Here is a 27,370-nt window from a genome sequence, read left to right as displayed (position 1 = left end):
CATTTGTCTCTCCATCCCCCCTCCCAGCGGAACTGCATTTTTGTCTTTGTAGACCAGCACATAGTATGTTGCTTGGACAAGTTTAGGTATTCATAAATGTTTGTTGAGTAAATTCATGAGAAAGGTTAATATTATTAAAATATTCCTCTTTAAACCTAGCCATGTAGCTCAGTGGATTGGAGCATCATTCCAAGCACCGAAAGGTTGCCAGTTCAATTTCCAGGCAGGGCCCATGACTAGGTTGCTGTTTGATCCCTGGTCCAGGCATGTAGGGAGGCAACCAATTGATGTTTCTCTCTCTTTCTTAAAAAGAAAAAAAAAATCAATGGAAACCTATCCTCAGGTGAGGATTTTTTTAAAAAGAAGAAAAGGAAAGATTTCATACAAAGAAGCTGCAGGAGGCAAGGGAACAGGTTCTCCCCCAGAGCTTCCCGAGGGAGTGTGCCCCCAACATTGATTTCAGACTTCTGACCGCCAGAACTGTGAGAGAATAAATTTCTGTTCTTTTGAGTCACTAAACTTGTGGTAATTTGTTACAACAGCAACAGGAAACTAATACAGGCTCCCCGAATTAAAGGGAAAGGAGTTTAGAGTCAAAGCGAGGAAGATGGTCATAACATCAGAATGACCCTGACCCTAACTCCGTGGGCAAGTGATTATGGAGTGCCTAGGCTGAAATGGATGAACTGCCCACTATACTTCTGCCTGGTTTGCAGAGCTGAAACCTATTTCAGATCATGTGGACGTGGGTCTGACTTGAGTAACCATGAAGATAGAGCCCTTCAACCAGCTTCTAGACTAGAATAAATTCACAGACCCAGAGGTCCTCAGCTATTGACAGAGATAGCTACACTTGAAGAAACTCGTAAGAACTTACAAGTTTGTTCTATGACTTTTCTTCCTGTGGATATTTATCTCAGATTAGCAAAAATCCGTAAGCTTGACAATATACTATGCTGGCAAGGCTGTGCCTCCATTGGAGAGATGCAGAGACAAGAATGCAGGCCAGGACCTCAGTTCACTGACACCTTGTAAGCAACTGTGGAGTAGACTTTCTCAAGTAAAGGGCATGAGGACCAGCATGGGAGGCAACAGGAGGGGCCAGTTTAGGGATGGCACTGCTATGAACTAGGAGAGTTGGGCTCTGAGATGATCTGTGCCTTGGAAACATTCGATGTTTCCTTGGTGCTCCCCCCGCCCTTTCTGCACCCAACACGTGGAGGCTGACTCCACCTCAACCTCCGCCTCCGCCTCTTTGTGCTCTCATCTTCTACTGATCTGGCCGTCCTCACAGCTCCTGAGATGTCCCTCCCTTGCCTCCTCACGCAAGAGCTTATTTGAGGTGCAGCATCTTGAGCCCCGTCCAGACTTCCTGACCCCAAAAGGCTCTGCAGCCTCATGTGCACCTGTGGGTGTGAGCAGGAGGCTCTGGACCACAGCCTTCTCACTGCCCCCAGGGCCCAGGACTTAGTGGGAAACACTACTCATTGTAGACTCAGTTCAGTGTCCCATTGCCCCTCATAGTGTGACAGGATAGTAAGAAGCTGAGAAAACTCCTGAACAGATGGAATGGGGAAACTGAGATAAGAATTTAAACAAGGCCAAACTATTTGAGCAACTTACAGCCAGCTGGTTGATCACAAGACCAACCCCTAACCGAGGACACTTGAGAATGAATGGTTTATACCTCTCCTCCCTAACCAGAGAATACATAGTTTAAATCTCCCTGGTCGGGAGACAGAGAACAGAGATCCAATTAATGCCATTTGTGCCAGCTAAACCCAAGGACCGATGAAGTCAGGGGAACAAATAACAAAAACCCCATTAAAAGCCTGACAGACCCAAAATAAAACTGTATAGCAGACCAAAGAATATTCCCAGCCCCCACCCCCACACACTCATTTTGATGCATCAGCATATTAAAAATGTACCTGGAAAGCTGATGAATATTCTGCTCTAAACTCCCTAAGATTCTCACCTGCAGATAAAAAGATTAAAAACTCTCAGGACAAAGACTCAGGGTGGGCTCATTCTAGCCTAGAGCATGCGCATGCTCCTTCACAGACACCAACTTTTTATTTCCTCCTAAACTCTAAGGCTCTTGTCTGCATACCTCCCCCTTCCCCCGCCCCTGCCTGTCTGTGGAAAAACTGTCTTCCACAAAACCAATCCCTGGTACCAAAAAGGCCGGGGACCACCGATTGAGAGCATTCCCATGCCTCTTCCCAGGCATGAACCTTTTATTTCCTCCTAAGCTCTCAGGGTCATGAGGAGACTTGCAGCCAGGGGAGCAGTGGGCAGTGGCAGCTCCGCCTGGGCTTCCCCTGACCCTGTCTCCAGGGCCCTGTTTCTCTGACTTCCTGGGGAGCGGACAGCAGCCGCGCGTTGGCTCACTCGGTCCCTGTAACTTTTCTAGGAGCCAAAGTAGAGCACCGCGCAGGCTTTCTCTCTCTCCTGTTACTTCTTGCACCCTTAGTCCTTCCTTTGTCTCACTGTCCCCAGCCTTAATAGACATCTCAAAATCACCTGGACTCATGCTGTGAAATCTTTCCTGCATGAAGTCAAAAACACACTGCAGTCTGGCCTGAGGCAGACCTGCTCCAGGCCAGTAGCTGTGCGGTAACAGAGGCACTGGTTTTTCTAGTACCACTCTTCTCTGCCTCTGAGCATCACAGGAGGCTGCTTCATTCATTTCATGCCCTAGAGCTAAAAGCTAGCTGTTCCTGACACCTAGTAGGCACTTAAAAATGCCTACTGAGTAAATAATCAGTGTGCCCTTCATTGGTCCCACTCATGTGACACTCCCTGAATAGAACGAGAGCAGCTGACCATGTGCTCTATGGAAGACCCCTGGGCAGCCACCAGACGGGCTCTGTGGGCTGCACTTCAGCTCTGCCCTGAGCTGCTGCAAACCTCATCTGCCTACCTGCAGTTCAGCCAAGCTGGGGCAGCCCCTCTAGTGCCAGGAACAAAGGGCTTCTTTAATGAGGGAAGAAGGGACGGCCAGGTATGCCCAGGACAACTTGAAGTTGTGGGGCGGGGGGTCTGGGTGGGGGACATGAGGGAGGCAGGGCACGGCATCACAGCACCCCTCTGCTGCAGCCTGATACTTACCGTGCAGCCATTTGTTCAGCACGAAATCTCGTGGGGCTTCCTCACCATTCTTGGGAGGGTTTTTCTCATTTCGGAGGGAGAGAAACCATCCATGACTTCCAGATAACCTACCAAAAGCAGGAAGCACACACACACAGTCTGGCATAGGTGCTGCCTACCAGGGAGGTTTTTTAGAAATAGCTCTCAAAGCAAGTTCAGAAACTGGTGAGGGGAGCGAGGCATTCAAAATAAAAAAGAGAAAGAGAAAACACCCTCAGTAGTTGATCTAAGTATTATTTCAGTGCAGTATTTTTTAAAATCTAAGTTAATGTGAAAAATCCATGATGATTTTGTACATATTGTATAAATGTTTTAAATAAAGACAGGATCTGGCCATCCCCTCTGGCCAGCGTAAGTGTTGACTCTTGGGGCTCCAGCCTGGGAAGGGTTTGTCTGAGGTGGATCAGTCATCTGCGCTGGCACCTTTTCATCAGGATTAACCAACAAGTAAAGCTGCTGGGCTCCACCCCATGCCTGCTGAATCACAGTCTGCAGTTACTGGATACCCAAGGGATACTTTATAAGCTATGTCAGACTCTCTCACCTTCTCCTGTCCCTACCAGACTGGCTGATAAACAACGTGTAGGGTTTGCATGCCCCAGAAAAGCACAAAACAAGGCTGAGGAACTGGGGAAGACTTGTCCCAGTTTGAAACTTGTAAATTTTTACACTTTAGACAACTGTTTTTTTCCTTAACAAGTGATCCACAAAACTTTTGCTCCTATATTTTCTAAAAGAATTTTCATATTTGTTTCACATTTTATGCTAATGAGGATATAATTCCCTGCAATAAAAATATGCACTAAAAGTCTGGATTTCCTATCATAAAGACATAAGTATTAAAAATATCTATTTCAATATTAAAATAGTTGATATATAAACTGCTATAATCTGAATGTTTGTGCCTGCACATCCCCCAAATTCCTATGTTGAAACCTAACCCCCAATGTGATGGTATTTGGAGGCAGGGCCTTTGGAAGCTGCTTAGGTCATGAGGGGGCAGCTCTCAAGCACAGGATCAGTGCCATTACGAGAGAGACCCCAGAGAGTTCCCACACCCCTTCCACCTTGTGAAAACACAGAGAAGTCCATCTATGAACCAGAAAACAGGCTCTCACCCGTCACCAAATCTGCTGCCCCTTGATCTTGGACTTCCTAACCTCAAGAATTATAAGAAAAAAATTCCTGTAATTTATAAGCCACCCAGTCTATGGTAGTTTGCTAGAGCAGCCTAAACTAAAACATAATCATAAAAGTATAATATAGGTCAGAAATACTCTTCCTTAAATTAGAAACAGCAGGCTATTGGTAATGGTTGGAGCTGGTGAGGGTGCATTTTACTACACTATTTTAGTTTACGTTTAAATTTTTCAATAATAAAGTGTTAAAAAAATTCATCTCAGATAGATGGATATTTTTTTCCAGTTGGTTCACATATCGACAGATGAATTGAAAACATACTTTTTACTAATAGAATAAGGCAATGTTTGACGATTCTATTCCAGTTTTTCCTTTTTAGTGATCTAATTGCTGAGAAACCTAGTTGAAATAGGAGCGGAGGAGTTTTGTTATAGTAATACCACTTAATTTGTTAAAAAAATTTTTCAAGTAATATGCCAAATGTTCAGTTATCTATAATCAAAAATTACTACTAATAGTCTACAATCTAATAATTCTTTCAATTTTATGGAATTAGAAATCATCTGACTTTTAAAAGGATTTGCTATTCAGGCATGAGAGTTACTTAGTTCTCAATTTCTGGGAAGTCAGCAGAAAAGGCTTTTCCAAGACTTATCAAATGACTATTAATTATAGTTATTTGATACCCACTGCTTTTATTCTTGGAGGCAAAGAGTTCAATCTGATGTAATCAAACAGGCTTGAGAAATTAAAAAGCAAGGCAGTAATTTCAGTACATTTTTACCCATACAATATTTTTACAGAGTTTGCTAACCCTTGGATTGCTGATATAATTAATCCAATTTATGGAAAATAGTAACCAGGTAAACTTTGCCAATTAGTAGTCCTTATTATCAAATCAATCAGATAATTCAGTCTTATTTTCTCAGGAGAGAACTTCATTTTTCAGTTCAAATAAATGTGAAGTTTATATCTCAAAATGAGGACTTATTCTAAAAAATTAGAAATACATCTTGTAAGAGATTACTAAATGCAGGATATTACTAAAGTCAAGATTAAAGTTATATAGAGTTAATAATCTGTTTATTACTTAATTTAAAACAAAGTAATACTGAAACTATGAAGCAAAAATAATGTGCCAATGGGAATTCTATTTCTTCAGTAAATATGTGTACATGAGTATATTAAATCTAGTTTTTGGGCTTGTGGGAATAATTAGAATTTACTTTAAAACTCATAAATAAATCCTTTAATTTTGTTTTATACCATTATCAAACATTTTATATGTATTTAATATAACAGTAATATATATATATACTGCTAAAAACTATTCTGTTTGGCAACTAGCATATATAAGTATTTTTAAGTTAATAGGAGGTAGAAATAAAAAATATTTAATTGGATATAGAAGGACTATAATTAGGAAGTATACTTTACAAAAAACCAGTTTTAACTATCTTAAAGATTATTGCATACCTTTTATACTATAGGTTTTATAAAATGTATTTTGGAAATACTGTTATGCTCTGCTTAACAACGGGGATATGTTTTGAGAAACACATTGTTAGGTGATTTCCTCTTTGTGTGAACATCATTAAGTCCACTTACATAAATCTAAATAGTCTAGTCCGCTACACACCTGGGCTAGATGGTACAGGCTATTGCTCCCAGGCTATAGACCTGTACAGCATGTTGCTGTACTGAATACTGTAGGCAACCACAACGCAATGATATTTGTGTATCTAAACATAGCTGAATATAGAAAAGGTACCGTAAAAATATGGTATAAAACATAAAAAAGGAATGGTACACCTATATAGTGTACTTACCATGAATGGAACCTGCAAGACTGAAAATTGCTCTGGGGGAGTCAGTGAGTGAGTAGTGAGTGAATTTAAAGGCCTAAGACATTACAGTACACTACTGTGGACTTGATCAACACTGTACACTTAGGCTACACTAAATTTTAAAAACAACATGAGATTAAATCAAGCACAAGAGAAAATGATGCAATCAAGAGGAACGGTAAACACAAGATAGGTGAGGCTGCCATATGTAACATGGTACAGTGTTTCACCATGTTACACAGCAAACTTGTTTTTTAAATAAGTAGAATCAGTGCACTCTAAAATAAGGATAAAAGTCATAGTATAGTAAATGCATAAACCAGTAAAAAATGTGATAAACATAGATATTTATTATCAAGTATTATGTACTGTACATAATTGTACTGCTATACATAATGGCGGTACAGCAGGTTTGGTTACACCAGCATCATGACAAACACGAGCAATGTGTTATGCTTTGATGTTATGACAGCTATGATGTCCCTAGTTGATAGGAATTTTTCAGCTCCATTATAATCTTATGGGGCCACCCTTGTTTATGTGGTCCATTGTTGACTGAAATGTTTTTATGCCATGCAGGACTGTAGTCCCATTAACCAGTTTTCTGTAACTTAGCAGGTATTTCGGCTTGCCTTCCTAAGCCATATAAACCACTGTTACCCAGATTCTTCTTTGAACTAGCTCATTTGCCCAATCGGCACACACAAGCTGATTAACTCTGAAAGGTATCCATTCTGGTTTCGCTTTCCGGAAATCATACTTTGACCTCAAGTTCACACCCTTAACTATTTTCCATCCTCAAATCTTATTCCTATTGTGTACTCAAATTGTACTCAAATTCAATTTATGAAGCAGGGATTATCACCTCAGGTACGTGTTAGTGACAAACCAGTTAATGTCAAATACCAGCAGACTTGTAAGTAAACATCTCCCCCAGGCCTTGTTGTTCCTAATCATTGCTTTGCATCAAAGGCTTTGCTTTTCCTTCCCATTTGTTTATATACCCCCAAGCCTTAAATGCCATCCCACCCCCAGCTTACTATTTAAAGCAATAATAGAGGAAAATTTAGACTCCTTAAAAACAAAAAATGTCTAAACCATTTGGATAGATCCATAGTCTCATGATAGTTTCTGCCTGCTTTGAATTCTGTCTAGTGTGAATTCCACCACTCTCTCTTTGGAGGGAGGTGAGGAGACTGGAGGCCGCCACCTTCCCACCAAACTGGGAGCCCCAGGCAGGCCCGTTCCCACGTCTGTGCTTCTCTTGCAAGGAGCGTGGCTTCACAAATGACAGAAACCCCACAAGTGAGACAAGGGCAGTAGATTCCCACTGGGAACAAACACGAATTTTTTGAGCAAGCAACCTCTCATTAGCCCCCAAGGAGACCACCAGGCCTCCACTTTGCAAAGCTAGATAAAGATAAGTACTGGCTATACTTGAGATGCACCAACATAGTAAAAATTCTATTCACTAGAACTCCTCTGGAGGAGAGAACACCATGTGGTAGAAGGAAATACTTGGCAGAAACGCTTGGGGAGGGTGAGATTCCCTGTGGGCTTCCCACAGGACCAGTGATTGGTCACTAAACAAACTCTGCCTTCTGAGAGTTTGAGAGACTAGAGCTGAATTGCTTGGGACAGCAGAGAGCCTGTGTCCTCGTCAAGCTGGCACTGAGCCTCTTCTGAATGAATGTTGAACAAATATTTAAACACTATTAGCTTGAAGGGGAACCAACCTATTAACCGTACTTGGCACCCACATGACTGTCTGGCTTTGTTTCTACTCTTTTTCCTCCCGAGTGTGGAGAGATCATAACAGAAAAACTGAACTCATTTGGCCTCTCTGCTGTTTACTTGAATATTGAGTTTTATAACTACAAATACAGTGTAATAGGACGTTGCTGCTTCAGTCACAAATGTGACTCAATGAGGTTACAATATGCACAGCCACTTTCTCTTAATCACTTTGTTTCTAACAGCCCCATGAAGTAGATGTCAAATTCTTTTCAATGACAACTGAGGTAAAGAGAGATAAATTACCCCCTTACTTGCAGGCAGGTCTCCTTCCCACACGGGGAGTTTTTCTTACCACAGTATGGTCTATAACCATGGCTCTCCACCTTGGCTGTTTGGAAGCATGTGAGACTCTAGAAAACACCTAGGCCTGTGCTTGGCCCCCAGAAAGATGTCACTGGTCTGGGGTGGGACTCAGGAACCGGTTTTTAAGCTTTCTAGATGATTCTAACGTGTAGCCAGGGATGCAATCTCCAGATAGGTAACATTGTGACTATGGGGAAATGCTGGGTAGCAAAGAATGCTCCATCCTCTTCTCATTCAACAAATATTTGAGCAATCCTATGTCCCAGGAATAAGGCACGCAGGTCTCTGCATTCAAGGAGGGAGGGACACTCCAATAAGTCAGTAATAATACAGTGCTAAGTGTCTGAGTGCCTTAGCCAGCCCAGGAGGCAGCAAAGTCTGGGTGAGGAAGTGGCGCCTATGCTATTTTACCCAGGACCTGAGGCCTCCCTTCTGCAGTGACAGCAGGAAGGGTGCATGGGAAATCAAATAGGACTTCTTGCCCACTGGAGCTCCAACAGCAGGGTGGGAGTCCACCATGGATACTTCTAGGACTTCTAGGGTTACAAGTTGGCTATTCATAACTCCGATGTTTGACAGTATGAAATTCCCAAAGACCCTAATTCATTGCCAGGAAAAGAAATAGCCATTAAAAACCTGAATTTTCAACATGAACTTATTTTCCCTACCTGTGGCCCATGCTCTTGCAATGTTATCTAGCATTTATCAAGTGCATTCAGTGTATCAGGTACTCTACTAAGCGTTCTGAGTGCTTCATGCTGTCTTAGGCTGTAACAACCATGACTAGGTAGGTCCTAGAAGCCTACCCCTTTTTGCATAGGAGGATACTACCTCACCCAAGTTCACCTTCACCACCACCCCACACACTAAGTGGAGAAGGCAGGCTCACACATCGGTTTGTCTGGCTTCACCCCCCAAGCTCTCAACCACTGTGCTTGTTATTTCCAGCATGAGAGCAAGTGTGCTTGTCAAGCATCAAAGCTGTAACATCCAAGAAAGCATGTCCTTAGCTTTGTCAGTGCCTTACCTCCCTTTTGGTGATGACCAGGTGATGGAAGTCCTTGCTCAGAGAGGGGGCTGGCGTCCAATCTCATGAAGAACATCGGGCAGGAGAGAAAACAGGGGCTGCTCCTGGTGCAGCTCCGGTATCCAGCAGCCTCAAACAGCACCCAAAGCCTGGCCAGTTTCTGTGCTCACTGCTCCTGTTGTTTCTCACCAGCAAGAGCAGGTGACCTTCGCCGTTGGGGCAGCCTGCTTGAAGCAAAGTGCCCTCTGCCACCCCTTTTCACAGGAACAAGACCGTTTAAAAGAGACTTGGCTTCGCACCATCACAATATATTGGTTGTACAGAGTAATTCACCTGGCCGGCATCAAGTTCCTGGTAGCCTTTCACTGGCACATGTGGGAAAAGCTCATACACTTGTGTCTATTTATTGAGTGCCTACAATGTACCAGGCACTGGGAAGTCAGTAGATCCTGTCAGCTCCCACCTGCGTCAACATGGCCAGCTGTGTGGACATTAGGTGGTCATTCAGCAGAGCCAGTTCTGCCTGGTAGCAGAGAAAGAGACCCATTCTCTCCAGCAAAGGCCCTGCTCCTTCTTATATGGATTCATGAGTGGTCCTTAGGCCATGGTTGGTCACCTGGTTTTGCTGAACTGGAAAGCCTCTGCTTCAGCCACTAGATGAGACATTATGCCATTTGTTTTCTGTATACCTTATACCATGTAGAACATAGAGCAAATTCGGAATATTTTCAGCGATTGTTTCTTTAAATGTTCTCTCTGCCCCTATCTTCTTTCTGGGACTCCCACAATACACATTATGGTCCACTTTATGATGTCCCACAGTTCCCTTAGGTTCTGCTCCCTTATTTTCAATCATTTTTAATCCCATTCCTTAGCCTTGATAATTTCCATTGATCATTAACTGTCGTGAAGGTCACTTCTGCTGAGGGGTAAGGCGTTTCAGCAATGGGGGGAGGTGCAGTAAGAACGGCTGCCTGCCTCTTTGCAACCGTGATCGAGATCAGAAATTAGCAGTCAGAGGCCAGATCCCCACTATTTGGAAGACAGCCACCCTAACTCCCACAAGTTGTATGCAAGATGCTTATGTGGCTGGGGGTGGGGGATGGGTAGCTGCCACTGTGTGAAGCTGAAAATTCAACACCTTTCTGTACAAGCCTTCTCCTGGAAGTTGCAAACCTTCAACTGACTCCAGAGTTCCAAAACAATTACATCGATTCTGCCACTGAATTGTCTAGGTTGGGGGACAGATTCCTGTCTCCTCCTCCACCACCTTTCCAGAATTCTTGCCACCTGATTATTTTTGATTTACAATTTTCCAACCTAAGAGGCAATTCTAGTGGCTTCCAACCAGCCCTTCCCACAATGGCCCTCACCCCACAGAACAGGGAACCAACTGCAGGATGTCATCAGTTGCTGAGTGCATCTACTAATTATGCCTTGTATAACTGGGGGAATAACCACTGAATGGTGTGGGGGCCCACAGAACCCACTGTGATATGGGTATAAGCTGAAACTGTTAATTACCTGACCTCCATACCCTACTCTGATTGTAGGGCCACAGGATGCTTGAGGTCTCCTGTAGTCAGGTCAGTTCAGAGCCAGAATCCAGGCATTCCTACTGGGCCTCATTATTTCCTTTTCCCCAAAGTAGAGTCACTCAGATAAATGGCCATAGTTCCCTTTGTGGAAGGCTGGGAAACAGTTAACAGCATAGACATTTCTGGCCGTGTACTGGAGTCCTTGCTAAAGGGGGCCTAGATTCCCTTTCATTCAAGGGGCTTTGGGTCTGTAAGCTGGTTCAATACTGTGAACTCGCTGAGGGGCCATGACTTTTTGTAAATTAGATTTTTGTTCACTTGACCTAAAACTCTTGTGTTCAAATAAATCAACTAAGAATTTAGTGAGCTTCCCATATATTTCATCTAATCCTCCTTGTGGCCTATGGCAAGAGACTGGCTGGTGGTAGAATCTAAAGTTAATTGACATTAGGTTCGAGCCAGCTAAGCTAGCCACTAATTGATCAGAATCAAAGGTGTTAAAACATCATTTTTTTCCAACAGTATTTTGTTTTAGGATTGAACATAGTGTCCAGTCTGGGGAATTTCTAAGGAAAAAAGTAGCATTCTTGCACTGAATCAAAAGTAAATGAGGCCTAATTCGGTCCTATAGGATTTTTTCCCCCCAGCTCATAAAAGGCAGTTTAGCAAGAGCAGTCTTGGCAGGTGGAGAGTACTGTGCCAGGCTTAGCGAGGGTAGAACTTTTAGGGGAAAAAAGAGTAAGCATTATCGGTCAGGGAAGAAAAGGCGATGAGTAAGGTGTGATGGGAAGGTTCTTTAGGGCATCTCACTTGCCAAAGCCTTAAGTAACTAAATCTTTAGGGATCATTTTGTATTGAGAATGCAGCATAAAATCAGTCTTGTAGAGACCTTTAATTTTTTGCTGGGTTGGGAGGCTCCAGACTATGAACAGTCTCTACCACACCAATCTGCACACAACAAGGGTCTCTACCAGTGAAGCCCTAGAAACAGATATATAGGAAAAGCAATCAAACCAGCCCATGTGTAGTAGGTGGAACGGCTCCCAAAGATGTCCAAGTCCCAACTGCCAGACCCTGTGAATATGGTAATTTATAGCAAAGGAGATTTAAGGTTGCTAATTAGCTAACTTTAAAATAGGGAGATCATCCTAGATTATCTGGATGGCCTAATGTAATCACAAGGGTCCATAAGTAAAAGAGGGAAACATAGTCAGTGAAAAGAGACCTGACAACAGAAGCAGGCTCAAAACAGGTACTACGCACTTGCTCAAAGATGCAGGAAGGGAACCATAAGCCAAGACAGTGCAGGTGGCTTCTAGAAGCTGAAAAAGAGAATGGAGTCTCTTCTAGAGCCTCCAGGAAAGAATGCAACCCTACTGATGCCTTGCGAAATACACAATTGTATCCAAAATATCTTACATATCCTACTTGTTGGCATCATGCCTAGAAGAGAACTCCAGAACTTGCAAGCTTGTTCTGGAGGTGTCTGCTGTAAACTGATAAATACTCAGTGCTTTCCCTGTCTGATTGTGCTCACCAAAATTACAGATGTGAAGCTTTAAGACCTTACCAGTATTATCTAAACACTGTCTTCCCAACTGGAATATTAATTTGGATACCATTTAAAAAAAAAAAAAAAAGCACTCTTTGTTCATAAATGTCCAGGAACACCTTAATTAAAGCCAGGAGGATATCTCAATCCTGGCTATACATCAGAATCCTGATAGCATTAAATGTTTCACATTGTTTAAATGAAGCAGCCAGGATTGTTAACTGCTGGAACTAAACCACCTTTAATAAGGTAATGTGCACTGGTGAGATTTTTCAGTAGAAGCACCTAGTATAGCAATGCCCTAACTTACCTGACCACAGAGCTTTGAGAAAACAGAGCTGAAAAAATACTGTTCCAGATATGAAAAAATTAGTATGCTGAAAACAAGGCAAAATAGGAAAGAACACCAGATACTGGATATCAAACAATGAAAAATAAAACACACACATGAAGATGTTGGTGACATGAAAGCCTTTTGTTTTTAATTTGGTTGATACACATTTGACAAAATATTTTAGAATAAAATAATCCATGAATGGGCTCAAGGTATTTACAGTTAACAACTTTAGAACAAAAAAATGACACATTCTCAAACAGAAATATCTGCTTATAAAATTTACTATGGTCAATCTGGAAGACTTTCAGTTCCTACTCATCCATCTAATCTGAAACCCCAACAGGTGACACACAAGGCCCAGGAGTAGGAGGTACATCTCTAACATTTGGCAATTAAGGATCATCTATTGGTGTGAGCTCACGGGAAAATGAAGGGACAGATCTTCGGATAAGATACAGAATGGAAGACTCCAAAGCAAGCAACTAAGGACAAAATCTAAAATCATACTCACCTTTCTCAGTTTCCTATAGGACATGGCTGCAAACAATTTTTTATACTTACTCAATTTCCCCACTTTTAGCACAAAATCAGCAACCCTGAGACTCCAAGTTTCCATGACATAAAAGTTAATAAACATCTAGAAACTGTTCAAGATTTATAAAAATGATCAAATAGAAACTTCAAAATAACCTTTATGATCTGAAAAATACTTTTAAAAAAAGAACATTTCTCAAAATTTTCATGCCTAATTCTTAAGCATTCCAACCAATTTCCATTGTCTGAAATTAGTTTCACAAAAAAGATACACTTTAACTAGATATTTTAAATTGAGTACAACTTGCTCTTGCTTGTTAAATGAACGCCTACATTTCATATTATTCAAATATACTTAAAAGAAATTAGATATTTTATCCATCTGGAATATACAGTCTGAATTGCCTTACGTGATAGTGACATAAACGGAGACCATGAAAAAATAACCAAATGCCTATTCTGTGTAACACTACTGAGACAACTAAACACAGTACACCATACACATCAACATCTACTGATCCAACTAAGCTATTTAACTATATTTTCAACAAAAGGTTTCAACCAACACCTTTGTAGAGCACATATCCACAGTTTTTAAAAATCAAATCTGTTGCTCCTCCAGTGGCGGCTCAAGAGCTTCCATTAGCTTTTTATTTGCCTCTTCATTATGCCGGCTTTGACAATGAGTTAAATGTTTCTTAAAGCCTCTTGGGAAATTCGATTCAAAATTACAACGTGGACACTTAAGTAAACTTTGCCCATGGGCAGCTACATGATTTTTAAGGAGAGATTCCAAGAGAAAAGCCTTTCCACAAATTGTGCATTTGTAAGGGCTATGGACATTATGCTTATTAACCAAATGATGCAAAACAGCACCTTTCTTCATAGCACGACAGCAACAAATTTTGCAGTAATACTTTCCTTTTCCACGCTTCATATATTTTGCAATCTCTTCTTCAGAGATGAAAGCCTCTTTTTCTTCAGTAAATTGGAGTACATTTTTGGACTGCTCTGGACTAGTCATGTCCATTTTGTTCTCTTTACTAAAATCAATAGATTCCACATCAACCTGCTCTTGATCACTGCTTGATTCTTGGCCCTTACTATCTATTGCTTCCAAATCTGTTTTTATGTACTCACTACTACTAAGCTCAGCATCAGAGTTCTCTTGGTTGTCTTTCTTGAACTTCTTTGAGGCAGGAAATAAAGTGTCTTCTAAGAGTTTCTTAGGTGTAGCTAGCAGTTCTTCCTGACCTAAAATATCACACTTTTGATCATCTATGGCATCTGTCTGTAGTTCATCACCTAGTTCAACTGCCTTTTGAGATTCTGAGAACGCAGCAGATTTAGAAAGTTCAGGGAAAAGGGCATGTTTCCGCGGCTCTGGAAAAAGAGCACGTTTCCGTGGTTCAGGGGAAGCAGGAAGGGCTGATTTGATAGGCTCAGAAAAGAGGGCAGGCTTTCTAGGCTCTGTATCAATAGAGAGAACAGGCTTCCAGATATCAGAGGCCGCTTTAGGGGACTCAGGTGGCCCAGAAGTTTTCCGGGTCTCAGGGAAGACAGGTTTCTGAGGTTCAATAAAAAAGGAAGATTTCCAGAGATCAGGGGAACCAGCACGGGAACTTTTCTGGAACTCAGGAAAATCAAGTGAAGCAGGAGGAGTCTTCCGCTGATCGGGAGAAAGCTTCCAAAGCTCTGGAGACCCTGAGGGTTTTCTGAGCTCTGGAGATCCCGCTGGACTACGAATGTCTGGAGACAATGGTGGGCCTGGTTTGCGAAGCTCAGGAGACAAGGGAGGCCCTGCTTTACGGAGCTCAGGAGACACTGGGGGAACTGCCTTCCAATGTTCAGGTGACAAAGTAGGAGTTGTCTTTCGAAGTTCTGGTGGACCTGCCTTCCACGACTCAGGAGATGCAGGAGGAGTTTTCCAGGAACCAGGTGAGACTGATGAAGACTTCCAGGATGCAGGGGACACAGATGGAGTTGGTTTCCAAGGTCCAGGTGATATAGAAGGAATTGGTTTCCAAGGTCCAGGAGACACAGATGGAGCAGGTTTAGCTGGCTTCCAGGGTCCTGATGCTGAAGGACTGGATTTCCAAGACCTGGGGGACCCGGGTGGCCCTGGCTTCCAAGAACCTGGCGACACAGCTGGAGCTGGTCTCCTAGGCTCTGGAGAGACAGCAGGGAATGGCTTCCAAGGTTCAGGAGATTCTGACGGGGATGGCTTCCTTGGCTCAGGGGACACTGTCCGTGCTGGCTTCCGAGACTCTGGAGACGCAGTAGGGGATGGCCCCCAAGGTTCAGGGGAAGCGGCTAGAACTGGTGACTCTGGAGAGGAGGCTGAAGGTGGCCCCAATGTTTCTGGGAAATGGGAGTGTTTCTGAGGTTTGGGATTAGTAAGAGTAGGTTTTACTGGCTCAGGAGATACAGAAGCAAGTTTCTGTGGTTCTGGAGAAGGAATTGAGGCTGGTTTCTGAGATTCAGAAACAATAGGGACTGGTTTTGGAAGTTCAGGAGAAGAAATAGGGGTAGTTTTTAGTGGCTCAGGAGAAGGAAGAGAAGGTGTCTGTGGCTCAGGAGAAACAACAGGGCCAGGCTTCTGAGGCTCCAGGGAAGTAAGAGTAGGTTTGGGTGACTCTGGAGACAAAACTGAGCCAAGTTTCTGTGTTTCAATGGAAAGGGCAGGTACAGGTTTCTGGAGTTCTGCTGAATTAGAGGGCATTTTCTGGTGTTCAGGAAGAGGAGGGCTTTTCACGGAATCTGTTTCTTTGTTTGACTGATTTTTTGGTTTGTCATTCCATTTCTCTGGGGCTGCATGTTTGGATGTGATATGATAGTACACATTAGAGTACATCTTGCTGGTGAAGAAGCATTTATGGCAATGAAATAGCTTTGCACTTTTCTGGTAAAATATCATTTTACCTAGTCCACCAGCATCCATTTCATCACAAAATTCTGGATGGATGGTGCCCATGTGGATTTGTACATTTTCATAATCTGTGCCTCTGAAATTGCAGTGGTCACACTCCAAACGTACTGATGGTTTACGAAGTTCCTGAAATACTTCCATTTTTCTTTCTGTTACAACACACAATTATATTCTTTAAAAACTTTCAACAGTGCTGCAATAAAGTAAAAATAAATTATTTTCAGGGAAAATAATCTTGAATGAAGTGCCATTCTAGCTCATTCTAAAACTGCATAATTTTAAGCCTAGGATGGCACATGCATATTATTCAAAAATATTTCTATAAAAGATTTTGAAGAGAAAGAAGAAATGGAACTAACTTTTAACTAAGTTCCAGGAACTCTGGTAGGTTCACACACATCACCTCCTCTAATCTTCCTAACAATAAGAATCAAGTATTATTTTTCTCATTTACACATTAAAAAAAAACAAAACAAAAACCCTGAGGTTCAGAGAAGTGACTTAACCAGGTTATGAAACTATCAGTGACCCAAGTCTGACCCCAGAATTATCTACTGCATGCGCCTTACACCTTGACTTTAGAACCCCAAACAGCAAAACGCTGTCAGTGCACAAAGCTAAATACCAAAATTCAAGCTAGGCTACTTAAGGCTGAGCAAAAAAACTTTAAATCCATTTCAGAAAACACTTGTTATATTAAGTCTAACTATGAAAACGTGTTAAAAAAAAACAACAACAAACCCATATCTTGTATTTTATCATCCTAATGTATTTTATTAATTTAGTTAATAAATTATTTTGTGTACCTTGCTTTTCTAAGCCCTCAGGATTTAAGGGGTGTCTTGCACTATGATGCTTACACTGACAGGGAGTAAGTGTGGAGGGCAACATAGAGAAAGCTGTCGGGGAGACACGCCAGCAGAGGTTTTGAATGACATGCCATCCTAAGCTTAAGATTATTACTTGAACAGAGACAATGCCATTGCCAAGCAAAGGGCAGTTTAGATAGAGGGCAGCCTTGAGGTAGGTACTTCTTGCCAGAAAATGTAATTTTTTAAAATTTTAAGTGAGTCTTCTTAGGTGGTAAAAGTAACAGAAGCCCGGTTAAGTACATATTCATGCAGTAGAAGATACTCACACAGCATCATTCCCCAGGGGTCACCCTGTCCTTACATGTCACTGACGAAATGTTCTATGTATACACAAATACATACACACATTCTACACAAACTGGGTATTAACATATTGTTCTGCAATCTGTTTTCACTTAAGGAAAAGGAGGTGTCTCTCTGGCTCAAGAGAAATAACGGGGCCAGGCTTCTGAGGCTCCACAGAAGAAAGAGGAATAGGTTTTATGATTCTGGAAACAAAACTGCACCCATTTCCTGAGTTTCTATGGAAAGGGCAGGTATTAGGCTCAGGAGCTCTGCTAAATTAGAGGGCATTTTCTAGGACATTTTTACATACAGAGTAAGCACAGAATTTCTTTGTTCATATCTTTGAATGTGAGGGTATTTCTGAAGGGAGAATTCCTAGAAATGTTACTATCTGGCTATTTGTAATTAAAATTGATACATTTTACCAAACTCTCAAGAAGCTACAGCACTATCACATGAGGAACAATTCCCCAAATTCCTCATCAACACTGAGTGTCATTAAATTTCTAATCTTTGCTATTTCTTACACAAAAACTACTATCTCACTATTGCTTTAATGTCCTTTTCTTTTCTTTTGAGTGTCCAAAACAGAAAACAATCTTTATTTCTAGTTCACATGAAGCAATAGCAATACTTTTTGATAACTATGATTGTATTTTCAAGATCATAACATTTGGCAAAGATGTACTTGTAAATAAAAGCCTTTACTCACTTGAAAATGTAACATCTAAACTCATTATAACATTAGTTTTCTCATAAAGTCAAAAATCAAAACAACCTATAAAAAATTGTGGTATTAATTTTAATGCTTGCTTGATTGAACTGTCACAACAGAATTTTTTTTACAAGAAATGTTAGGTTGTTTCTTCTCTTTCTCAAAGAATATATTAGCCGTAATGTCACAGAAACAGCAACAGTGCCTTTCTAATCAATGGGTAAATAGATTCTCTCCCTCTGCCCCTCGCCACAGCCTTTAAAGTCAATATTGCATCTTCCTGACTATCAGAGGAATTACACATGTACTGACACCAATTTTGGAAAATATACCAAATTATTTTTTAAAAATTCTATGGTCTATTAAATCAAATGGGAAAAAAAACAAGGGTTAAGACAGTCTAGTACTTCCAGGGTGGGACCATAAGTTACATTAAAACTCCCACTCTCAATATCCTATTCTATAAAGTTGTTATTAACAATAGAGTTATTGGAGTCAAATGACATATAATAAGGTAAGTCAAACACATTAGGCAATAAATAAACATTTGTTTACTCCCCCTTATTTTCTTCTATATACTAATGCATACTATTAGGGTAGGAGGAAGATTAGCCTATTTCATTTTTCAAATAATGTGGGATAATCTAGTCTAATTCAAAATAGCCAACAATTTTCCATTCATTAAATTAATGTGTTTTTCTTTAATGAGAAACTGAACATTTTTCCTTGCTTCTTAGCCATGTGTATTTCTTTTTCTAGGATATGCTTTGTCCATTTTCTTAGTTATCTGTAAATCATCCTTATACATAAAAGAAATCAACTCTTATAATGAAAATATTTGTTTATCATTCAATTTCTTAACTTTATTAGGACTTTTTTTTAACCACACACGATTTATATAAAAATTAAAGTCTTTTCCTTTATGACTGTTTTAAATCATGCTTTCCCATTTCATTATTTTTATCAATATTTTTCCTATGATTTTGACACTTTAATGTTTTTTAATTTTTATTTATTTATTTTTAGAGAGAGGGGAAGAGAAGGAGAGAAACATTGATTGGTTGCTTCCGCCCCAACTAAGGACTGAACCCACAACCCAGACATGTGCCCTCACTGAGAACTGAACTGACAGTCTTTCACTTTGCAGGACTATGCCCCACTAAATAAGCCACACCAGTGATGGTGATAATTTAGTTCTTTTTTACATTTGTGTCTTTAATAAGGATGTGGACTAGGGAATCAGCTTATTTTTTCACCCCAAATGAATAGTCCAGTTATGTCAACAACATTGATTACACAACCCTTTTCCTCATTTATGTGTAATTTTCCACTTAGTATTTACTAAATTTCATGCATATGATTCTATTCTGGACTCTATTCTGTTCTCCAACCAGTTCCATCTGGTATGCTCTTCTCAGCACGGGAATCCAACTGCTAAAACAGATTCTATAACTTACATATACAATTCATTTATTCACCAAGTGGCCTAAAAAATCTCTTCTCATTTAATTATGCCCCATCATTTACCAAAAGTACCAGCCACTACTAAGAGTATAAAGTGAGCTCTGTGTTAATGATAAACAGGGTCAAAATATACTTTTTCTATGTTACTGCTCCTCAAAAAGCCAGTACAGATTAGAAACACTTACTGATAATCACAGGATCTCCCTTTATTAACTTAAAAAACAATTTAAAACTTTAATATTTCTGATTTTGATAACTTGCTTTTAAAATGTTATTACTGACAATATTGTTTTCTATCACCTATATCAGTGGTATATCACTTGCATTTTTTAGGGGTGTCTGAAGTTAGAAAAGTGATAACTGAGGAAACAAACCAGTGCTACAGAAAGTATTAGCAATTATCCTGTCTTTTAGAAAATTGTTTTTAGGGCTACAAGGACTACAAAAAAATATATAACCACTTAGTTCTGGAAAAAATCTCTGAAAAGAATTTTTAACTTAATATAACAAAATAAAACATGTAAAAAGACTACATTATATCAATAACCCCATCTGGCCATAAATGGCAATAAAAATAATAAAATGGCAATAGTAAAGGGATGCTCATATTAAAGGGTTGGGGTATGTGTGTGTTTGTGTAAAAAATATCTTTATGATATATCATGCCATACACCATATATATATTATGACATAGAGGTTAAAAGCTCAGGTTTGCTTGGTTTGAGTCCTGGATCCACTATGTGGTTTTTATCAAGTGACTAAACACTTCTATGCTTCAATTTCCCTGACTGTAAAATGGATGTAATATTTTATAGCATGTTCAGAACAGTATCTGATGCATAGCCAGCACTCAGTGTTAGCTATTATTGTAATATTAGAAACTACAAAGTAGTCTCTAAAATATGTAATCCTTCAGTTTCTGGTAATTAAATAGTCCCAAGTCAATTTGGTAAAGATATGGCTGACCAACAGGCAGTGGCTCATCCAAAAGATACTCAAGTCCTGCTTATAACAAAGAAAGGCATTACTTGCTTGATTTTTTTGTCCAAGTTTCTTAAGCTTAATTAAATAAACTTAACAACAGAAACTTTTCCCACCTTCTCAAGCAGTAATTCATACACAGTATGAGAGCTTCTGTTTTCTCATTTCAATGTAGCACACACTTAGCCACACCCCTCTGCATTAACAAAACAATTTCCTTCCTTTCCCATACACTGCCTCATGACAGATACCAATTATAACTCACAGAACAGAGGTCATCAAAAAACCCAGTAAGAATATAATACAGGAATTTGATTATAAACTTTAAGGGTAAAGCATTTTTTTCTTCTATTCCCACAGACATGTCTGAGCACACTATTCTATAGTCAGGAAGATTTTTAGAAAGGCTTGCAAACTTACCAAATGAAAAACAGAATGAAACAAAACCACACCTCAACACTGGACATCTCTAACACAATACCACAGTAGAAATATGGTTCCCATTTTAGCCACACACTCTTTCCCAACTGCTACCCCAGTCTTCTGGTCCCTTACAGTAGGCAAAGCTCTACAACCTCTTTTCCTTATTTCTATTGGGTTGGTCAAAAGTTTGTTCAGTTTTTTCCATAAGATGGCTCTAGTAGAGCTCAGTTGTTTTTAACTTCATTTAAAATAATTTTGTTAGATTTTATTGTGACAGCTGTCATACCAGCATGCATTTTTTAAAAACGTATCAAAATTGGTTTACATTTGTGTAGCTATTTTAGTACTGAAGATGGAAGAAAATAAGCAACATTTTTGGCATATTATGCTTTATTATTTCAAGAGAAGTAAGAAACACAAAAAAAGGTTTGTGCAGTGTATGGAATGAATGGAGAAGGTGCTGTGACTGATCAAACGCGTCAAAAGCGGTTTGCGAAGTTTTGTGCTGAAGATTTCTCGCTGGACAGTGCTCCACAGTGGGGTAGGCCAGTTGAAGTTTAGAGCTATCAAATCGAGACACTCATTGAGAGCAATCAACATTACACCACACAGGTGATAGCTGGCATACTCAAAATATCCAAATCAATAGTTACTGGTGAAAATAAAAAAATGTTTCTTGTATTTTATGAAAAAAATCGTATGGTCTTTTTGGCCAACCCAATATTTTCCATTGACTAGATTTCTCCCTTTCTTGCCTCTTTCGAAATTTTATACTAACCCTACATTTTACAGCTGCTCCTGTAATATAGTCTCTGTTTTGCTTTTTTTAATCCTCACCCAAGGATACATTTATTGACTTGAGAGACAGACAGACATTGATGTAAGAGAGAAACATCAATCGTTTGCCTCCCAGCCCTGACTGTAGATTGAACCCTCAACCTAGGTATGTGTCCTGACCAATGGAACCTGCAGCCTTTTGGTGTATGGGACAATGTTCCTGCCAACTGAGCCACATAGCCAAGGATTTAGTCCCTCTTTTTAATGAATACCACTTAGCCTAATTCCCACTGCTCTTGCCTTAAGGAGTCCCCAGACACCGCAGCGTCTTGGAACGGACTGACTACTTTTGTCTTCAACTGCTGCCTACCAAATCTGTCCATTCACCAGCCCGCCCACCCTTCATGTAGAGCCACTCAGTAAATACATCATCCATTCCCTTTCTGTCTGTCTGAAACGCGGGTGGCTCCTTAGACTTCTGAATCATTCCCTCTCTCTCCCAAATGATCCTTCCTCTTTCCTCTTCCTACCAAAAACTCAGTTTCAGTCTTTGAGTGGCCAATCTCAAAGTTTCTATTACCCATACCTGCCTACTATTAAGCCTCGTTATCATACTCCAATAACCTCTTTAAAAGAATATTACAGAATTTACCTCTCAAATCCTAGATTCTAGCATATCTATGAACATCATCACATATTCATACATATTATATATATATATATGGCTACGAATATTTTATACTTTTACCTTAAGAACTTCATGAACTTTTCAAAAATATTCTTATCACAAAATATTCTCATACACATTAAAAAGCAAAAAATGTTAAAAGCAAAATAAAATTTTAAAAAATATAAAGAAATGCTGGTAGTGTAACACTTTATAAATCCAAGAGGAGTACTTTTTCAGTGGGAAAGAAAAGACCAACATGCTTTTCCCTAGTAGACTTACCAGCTGTCTTACTAGAAGTCTTAAAAGTAGTCCTCAAAGGGCAGCAAGTTCACATGGCTTTTTGACTAAACCACAGAAAATAGCCTGGAGTATGAAGAAGGACAAAGAAGTTGAACCTAAAAAAATAATAATAATGATAAAAAAGGGCAATCAAAATTCTACTTCTGTGATATCTTGTAACCCCTAAAATAGAATTCTGCCTATTTCTCTCACTATCCTGCCCCATCCCCAACAGTGAGAGGGGTCCAATCCAATCAGCCTGGACACTTACTTTAATGAAATGACACCGAATACAGTAGATACTATCCATGACATCATCACTGTCTAATTCCACTTTAATAACCCACTATGGAACTACTGTCCACGTACAGAACCAAACCTTTCTCAAACCTACCATCTAACTTCAGCTCTGACAAGCACTGGGGAGACTGACTGCTCCAGTGACTACAGGTGCAGCTGGCATTTTGTCCATTTCCTACTCCACAGCAGGACAGCAAGTTAACAGGCAGTGAGGAAGGAACAACATAATCAACAGGACCGAGAGGCAAAGAGGAGGCCTCTGGGGAAAGGAAGAAGGGTGGTGCTTTAGTGACTGCTTTTTCCTGCACTAATTTCAAAGAGAAAACAAGATCCTGGCGAGTTGTTGACTTGAACAGAATGGGATGAACTGGCTGTGAACAAGCTAGATAACAGCTCACAATACTCTTCTGATTAAGTTCCAGCACATTTATCTACCATTCCCTCTATTCCCTACGCCTTGTCAACTGCTTTAATTCTGCTATCTTATCTCCCTGCCACTGGTCTCACTTCCTTCCAATCCACTCCTCGTACTGCTAGCGGTCATCTTCCAAACATAAAAAACTAATGTGATTTACCTGCTCCCAATTTCTCAAGGTAATTCCAACACCTATGGTACAAAATCTGAGCCTGGCATATAAAGTTCTTCATAATCTGCCCCCTGACTATGCTGCATTCTCAAAATACTGACTCACCTGTGATTCCCTGAGAGCTCAAGCTCCTGGTCCTTGGCACAAGGTATCTCCTCTCATTTACACTCCACATCTTGACACCCAGTTATCAGGCAAGTTACTCCATACTTCAGGCAGGACTGCTTCTTAAATACTGGCCAATTCCTCACCCTCTCCAATCTTCCTTGAACCCTGCTGTATATACATCTCTACTAAAGTGGCGGTCATCCTCTCGCACTACCGCCTGATTCCATGACAGGCCGTGGGCTCTCGGAAGGCAGGGGCTGCCCGTTCACCTCTGTAACCACTGCACATCCCTGGCACGTGATATATGCTCAAAAAGTATCTGTTCAATCTCAAACATTCTCTCATAAAGACTAGAGACCTAATCTTAGATTCACAGGATTTTAAAACTAGAAAAGACCTGAGCTACCACCTAGTCTTGGAGCCACTAGATTTTAGGATAAGAGAAGACCTCAGGAACCATCTACTTTAAAACTTCAATTTATATTTAAGGAAACTCAAAGCTAAACATTAACTTGCTCCAGATCATGTAAACAATCAGCGTGTGACCAGGATAAAGTTCTGCTATCCATCCAGGTACTTTCTAGTATATCCTGACCAACCAAATACAGTAGAATTAGTAAGATCTTGAAAAGCTAAAAAATGGGCTAAAATCAACAAGATGAAATTTATCAAACATTTAGAATCCAACTATCAATTGCAGAATATAGCATTATAGAGAACTGCATTGCATCTTCCGCATTGGACAAACTATCCCTATTTCCAGCTGTGGGCAGTTCCCTAACAAGAGGAACTTGCAAAAGAAAGCAACCAAGACTGCCAGCAGTCTTTGAAAACATGTCATTTTTGAGTACAGGCACTTATCTTCAAAAAGAGAAGAATTATGGATAATATGTCAGTTGTCCCTGAAGCAACAAGTGGAAGCCAGCAGGAAAACAGATGTCAGCTCAACATACAAAGTTTTATGACCTACTCAGACCTGAATAAGTTACTTTGTCAGGCAGGAGCCCTCTATAACGAAATGAATGATCAGGACTGGAGTGGAAGAATCCTCAGAGGACTGGAGTCCCATCTTTAAAGACTCTGGTAAATATAAAACTTACCATACTATTTTAAGAGTACAATGGCATTAAGTACATTCACAATATTGAAAAACCACCACAATTATTCATTCCCAGAATTTTCATCACGGCCCACAGAAACTCTGTCCCCACTGAAGGCCAGCTTCCCACCCCCACCCCACCCCCACCCGGGAAAATCTCCCTTCCATTTTCTGTCTCTGAGTGAAATCATACAATCTTTATCCTTTTGTGTCTGGCTTAGTTCCCTCAGCACATCTATACTATAGCATGTAACAGGATTTTAGTCCTTTTTAAGGATAAATAGCCCTGGCCGGGTGCTCATTTGGTTAGAGCGTCATCCCATATGACAAGGTTGAGGGTTCAATACCTAGTCTGGACACAAGAATCAATCATTGAATATATAAAGTGGAACAAAAAGAAAAAACAAAAACCCGATGTGTCTCTCTCTAAAATCAACAAATTCAAAAAAAGGGATAAATAGCATTCATCTGTTGGTAGACACTGGATTGTCTCCTCTTTGGGCTATTTTAAATAAGGCTGCTTATTTAAATCAACACTGGTGTAACACTTCTATTTGCGTCCCTGCTTTCAATTCTTCGGAGTTTATACCTTGGGGTGAAATTGCTGGATCATGTAATAACTCTGTGTTTAAGTTTCTGGGGAACCACTGCTAAATCCTTTGCCACAGCTCCTGGCTGCACCATTTTACATCCCCGCCAGCGATGCACAAGTGTTCCAGTTTCTCCACATCCTCACCATCGCTTGTGGTTTTTATTGTATAGCCATCCCAATGGGTGTGATATTTTATTTCATCCTGGTTTTCATTTTCATAACTTTGATGCCTCACGAGCATCCTTTGATGTGTTCATTGGCCATCTGTATATTTTCTTTGGAGAAATACCTACTTATGTCCTTTCCCCTTTTTTGAACTGGACTGCTTTGTGTTGCTGAGTAACGGGAGTTCTTTACATTGTCCGCACACTAATCGCTTATCTGATACTTTACTCTCATTCTGTGGGATGCCTAGCTGATTTTGAAACAATGACAAAAGCCCACGCAGTGCCCGATGGAGAAAACTGCATCTGGGACTGAAGCGAAAAGAATGCATTCCTTGAGAGCCAGAACCGACTTCCCAGCCGGGTTTTAAATAAAACGTTACCTGACTCCCCCCCTTAAGTCCCGTCAAGTCCACCCCGCCCCCGGCTTCTGGAAAGCGGGTCCTTCCGCCAGGCGGGCGGGAACGGAAGGGGTGCAGGCCCCTCCTCGGGGGACGCCCCAGGCTTCCTCGGGGTGCAGGCCTCGGGGTGTGCGGGTTCGGACGACGCCCCTCCCTGCCCGCCCCGCTTCTCACCGCTGGGCCGCGGCGGCGTCCAAGTAGGCAAATGTCGATGGGAGGCCGGGCTTGCGGTCTCGGGTTGCACCGCGAGGCCCTGCAAAGCGGCGGCCTTCCGAATGGCGGCGAGGCGCAGTCGCGGGCTCCAGACGCGCGAGCGTGCGCGCGGCCGTGGGGCGTGTAGACTAGGGCTGACGGGAATCGAGTTTGGCGACGCGCGCCCTTCCGCGCGGACCAATCACAGCGCTGATCGCGGGTCGCGTCTTCCCCGAGAGCCCTCGGGCGCGTGGAACGGCCCGCCCAGATATCGGAAATGACGTACCCTGCCAAGCCTCTGGAAGTTCCCGCAAGTTGGCGGGGGATCGGGGAGGGTCTTCGCTGTCGTGACTCAGGCAGGCCACGCTGACGATCGTCCTCCGTGTTAGGTCGAGACATCGAGCCCTGGCCTGGGGACATCCAACCGAGAAGGTGCTGTGCAAGGAAGAGGCCTGGCGTTTCAGAATCGCTCGCCGAAGGCGGGGGTAGAACCTGTTAGGGTAAAACAAACTGATCCTCACCCGCGGTTCCCGCCCCTCGGGTCAGAGCGGGTTCCCCTGTGGGAGCAAACGGCGTCGTTGCCCAGATTGACCTGTGTGAGCAAATGCATCGCCGCCGGGTTCGCCAGTGCGACCAAAGGACACCCCGCAAGGTGCACTTATGTGAGCAAAAGGCATCCACTGGACCTCAATTCCTGGCATCTCCAGTCTGTTCTACTGTTCTTTGTTTTAGTCTCCCATGCCGAATTTAAGATCCTGCGTTCTTTAATTTCTGGATATAGTCAGACTTTTAATATTTATACAGTAACTTGGGGTGCATTTTAGGAAGTTTTCAGATTTTTGTTTTTGCACCAGAGTGATCTATTCATTTTGATTAGATTTAATCTGCTGGGAGGGGGTCGGGGGACCTCAGAAAATTGAACATCATTTACACCCTTCCCATCCTTCAAGGGGCAACTTTAAAATGAACACTAATCTCCTAACAAAAAATTCTTTATAAGAAGGAAAAGTTGAACACCTCACTAGAAAATACAGGCAGAAGACACAGCTTATTTACCAAAGAGACAAATGTCCAATAAATAGTAAAAATAATCTTCAGCCTTAATAATAAAGGGCAAATAAACACTTTAGAAGCTGCAAATTTTAAATGCAGAAACAAGAGAATGTTTTCTCTGAACATCAAGTTCTACATATTAACTTTTGTGTTTATCTTTAATATGTTGTAAAATTCAGTATAGGGATATACAGCATGTTTTCTTATTTTAAGTCTATATTGTAAAAGTCTTGTAATAGTCTTAGTGGAAG

At 41.1% G+C, this 27,370-nt stretch overlaps 1 protein-coding gene across 3 annotated transcripts; it reads right to left on the bottom strand.

Moving 5' to 3' along the window:
- Positions 1-12,851: 12,851 nt before the first annotated feature.
- CHAMP1 (chromosome alignment maintaining phosphoprotein 1) lies at positions 12,852-26,191 on the bottom strand. Of its 3 annotated transcripts, none has more exons than XM_054565909.1 (3): positions 26,049-26,191; positions 22,624-22,739; positions 12,852-16,350 (listed from the first exon to the last, which is right to left on the bottom strand). In XM_054565909.1, exon 3 carries the CDS (start codon positions 16,296-16,298, stop codon positions 13,830-13,832), a length of 2,469 nt encoding a protein of 822 aa, XP_054421884.1. In that variant the 5' UTR covers positions 16,299-16,350; positions 22,624-22,739; positions 26,049-26,191; the 3' UTR covers positions 12,852-13,829. The 3 variants fall into 3 exon arrangements, with proteins under 3 accessions (XP_054421884.1, XP_054421885.1, XP_054421886.1); XM_054565910.1 differs by having other exon boundaries at positions 22,624-22,707; XM_054565911.1 differs by lacking the exon at positions 22,624-22,739.
- Between the last annotated feature and the right edge of the window lie 1,179 nt (positions 26,192-27,370).

Source organism: Pteronotus mesoamericanus, unplaced genomic scaffold (genome assembly GCF_021234165.1).
Source record: "Pteronotus mesoamericanus isolate MK-2021 breed Mesoamerican mustached bat unplaced genomic scaffold, CSHL_Meso_final contig_169, whole genome shotgun sequence".
In the NCBI taxonomy this organism is placed as follows: domain Eukaryota; kingdom Metazoa; phylum Chordata; class Mammalia; order Chiroptera; family Mormoopidae; genus Pteronotus; species Pteronotus mesoamericanus.
The sequence above is the reverse complement of the archived record's forward strand: the minus strand, read 5'-3'. Positions and strand labels throughout refer to the sequence as shown.

What these genes read in the sequence shown, in the direction of transcription:
- CHAMP1 (XM_054565909.1), bottom strand. Translation starts at nt 16,298, where the DNA reads ATGGAAGTATTTCAGGAACTTCGTAAACCATCAGTACGTTTGGAGTGT.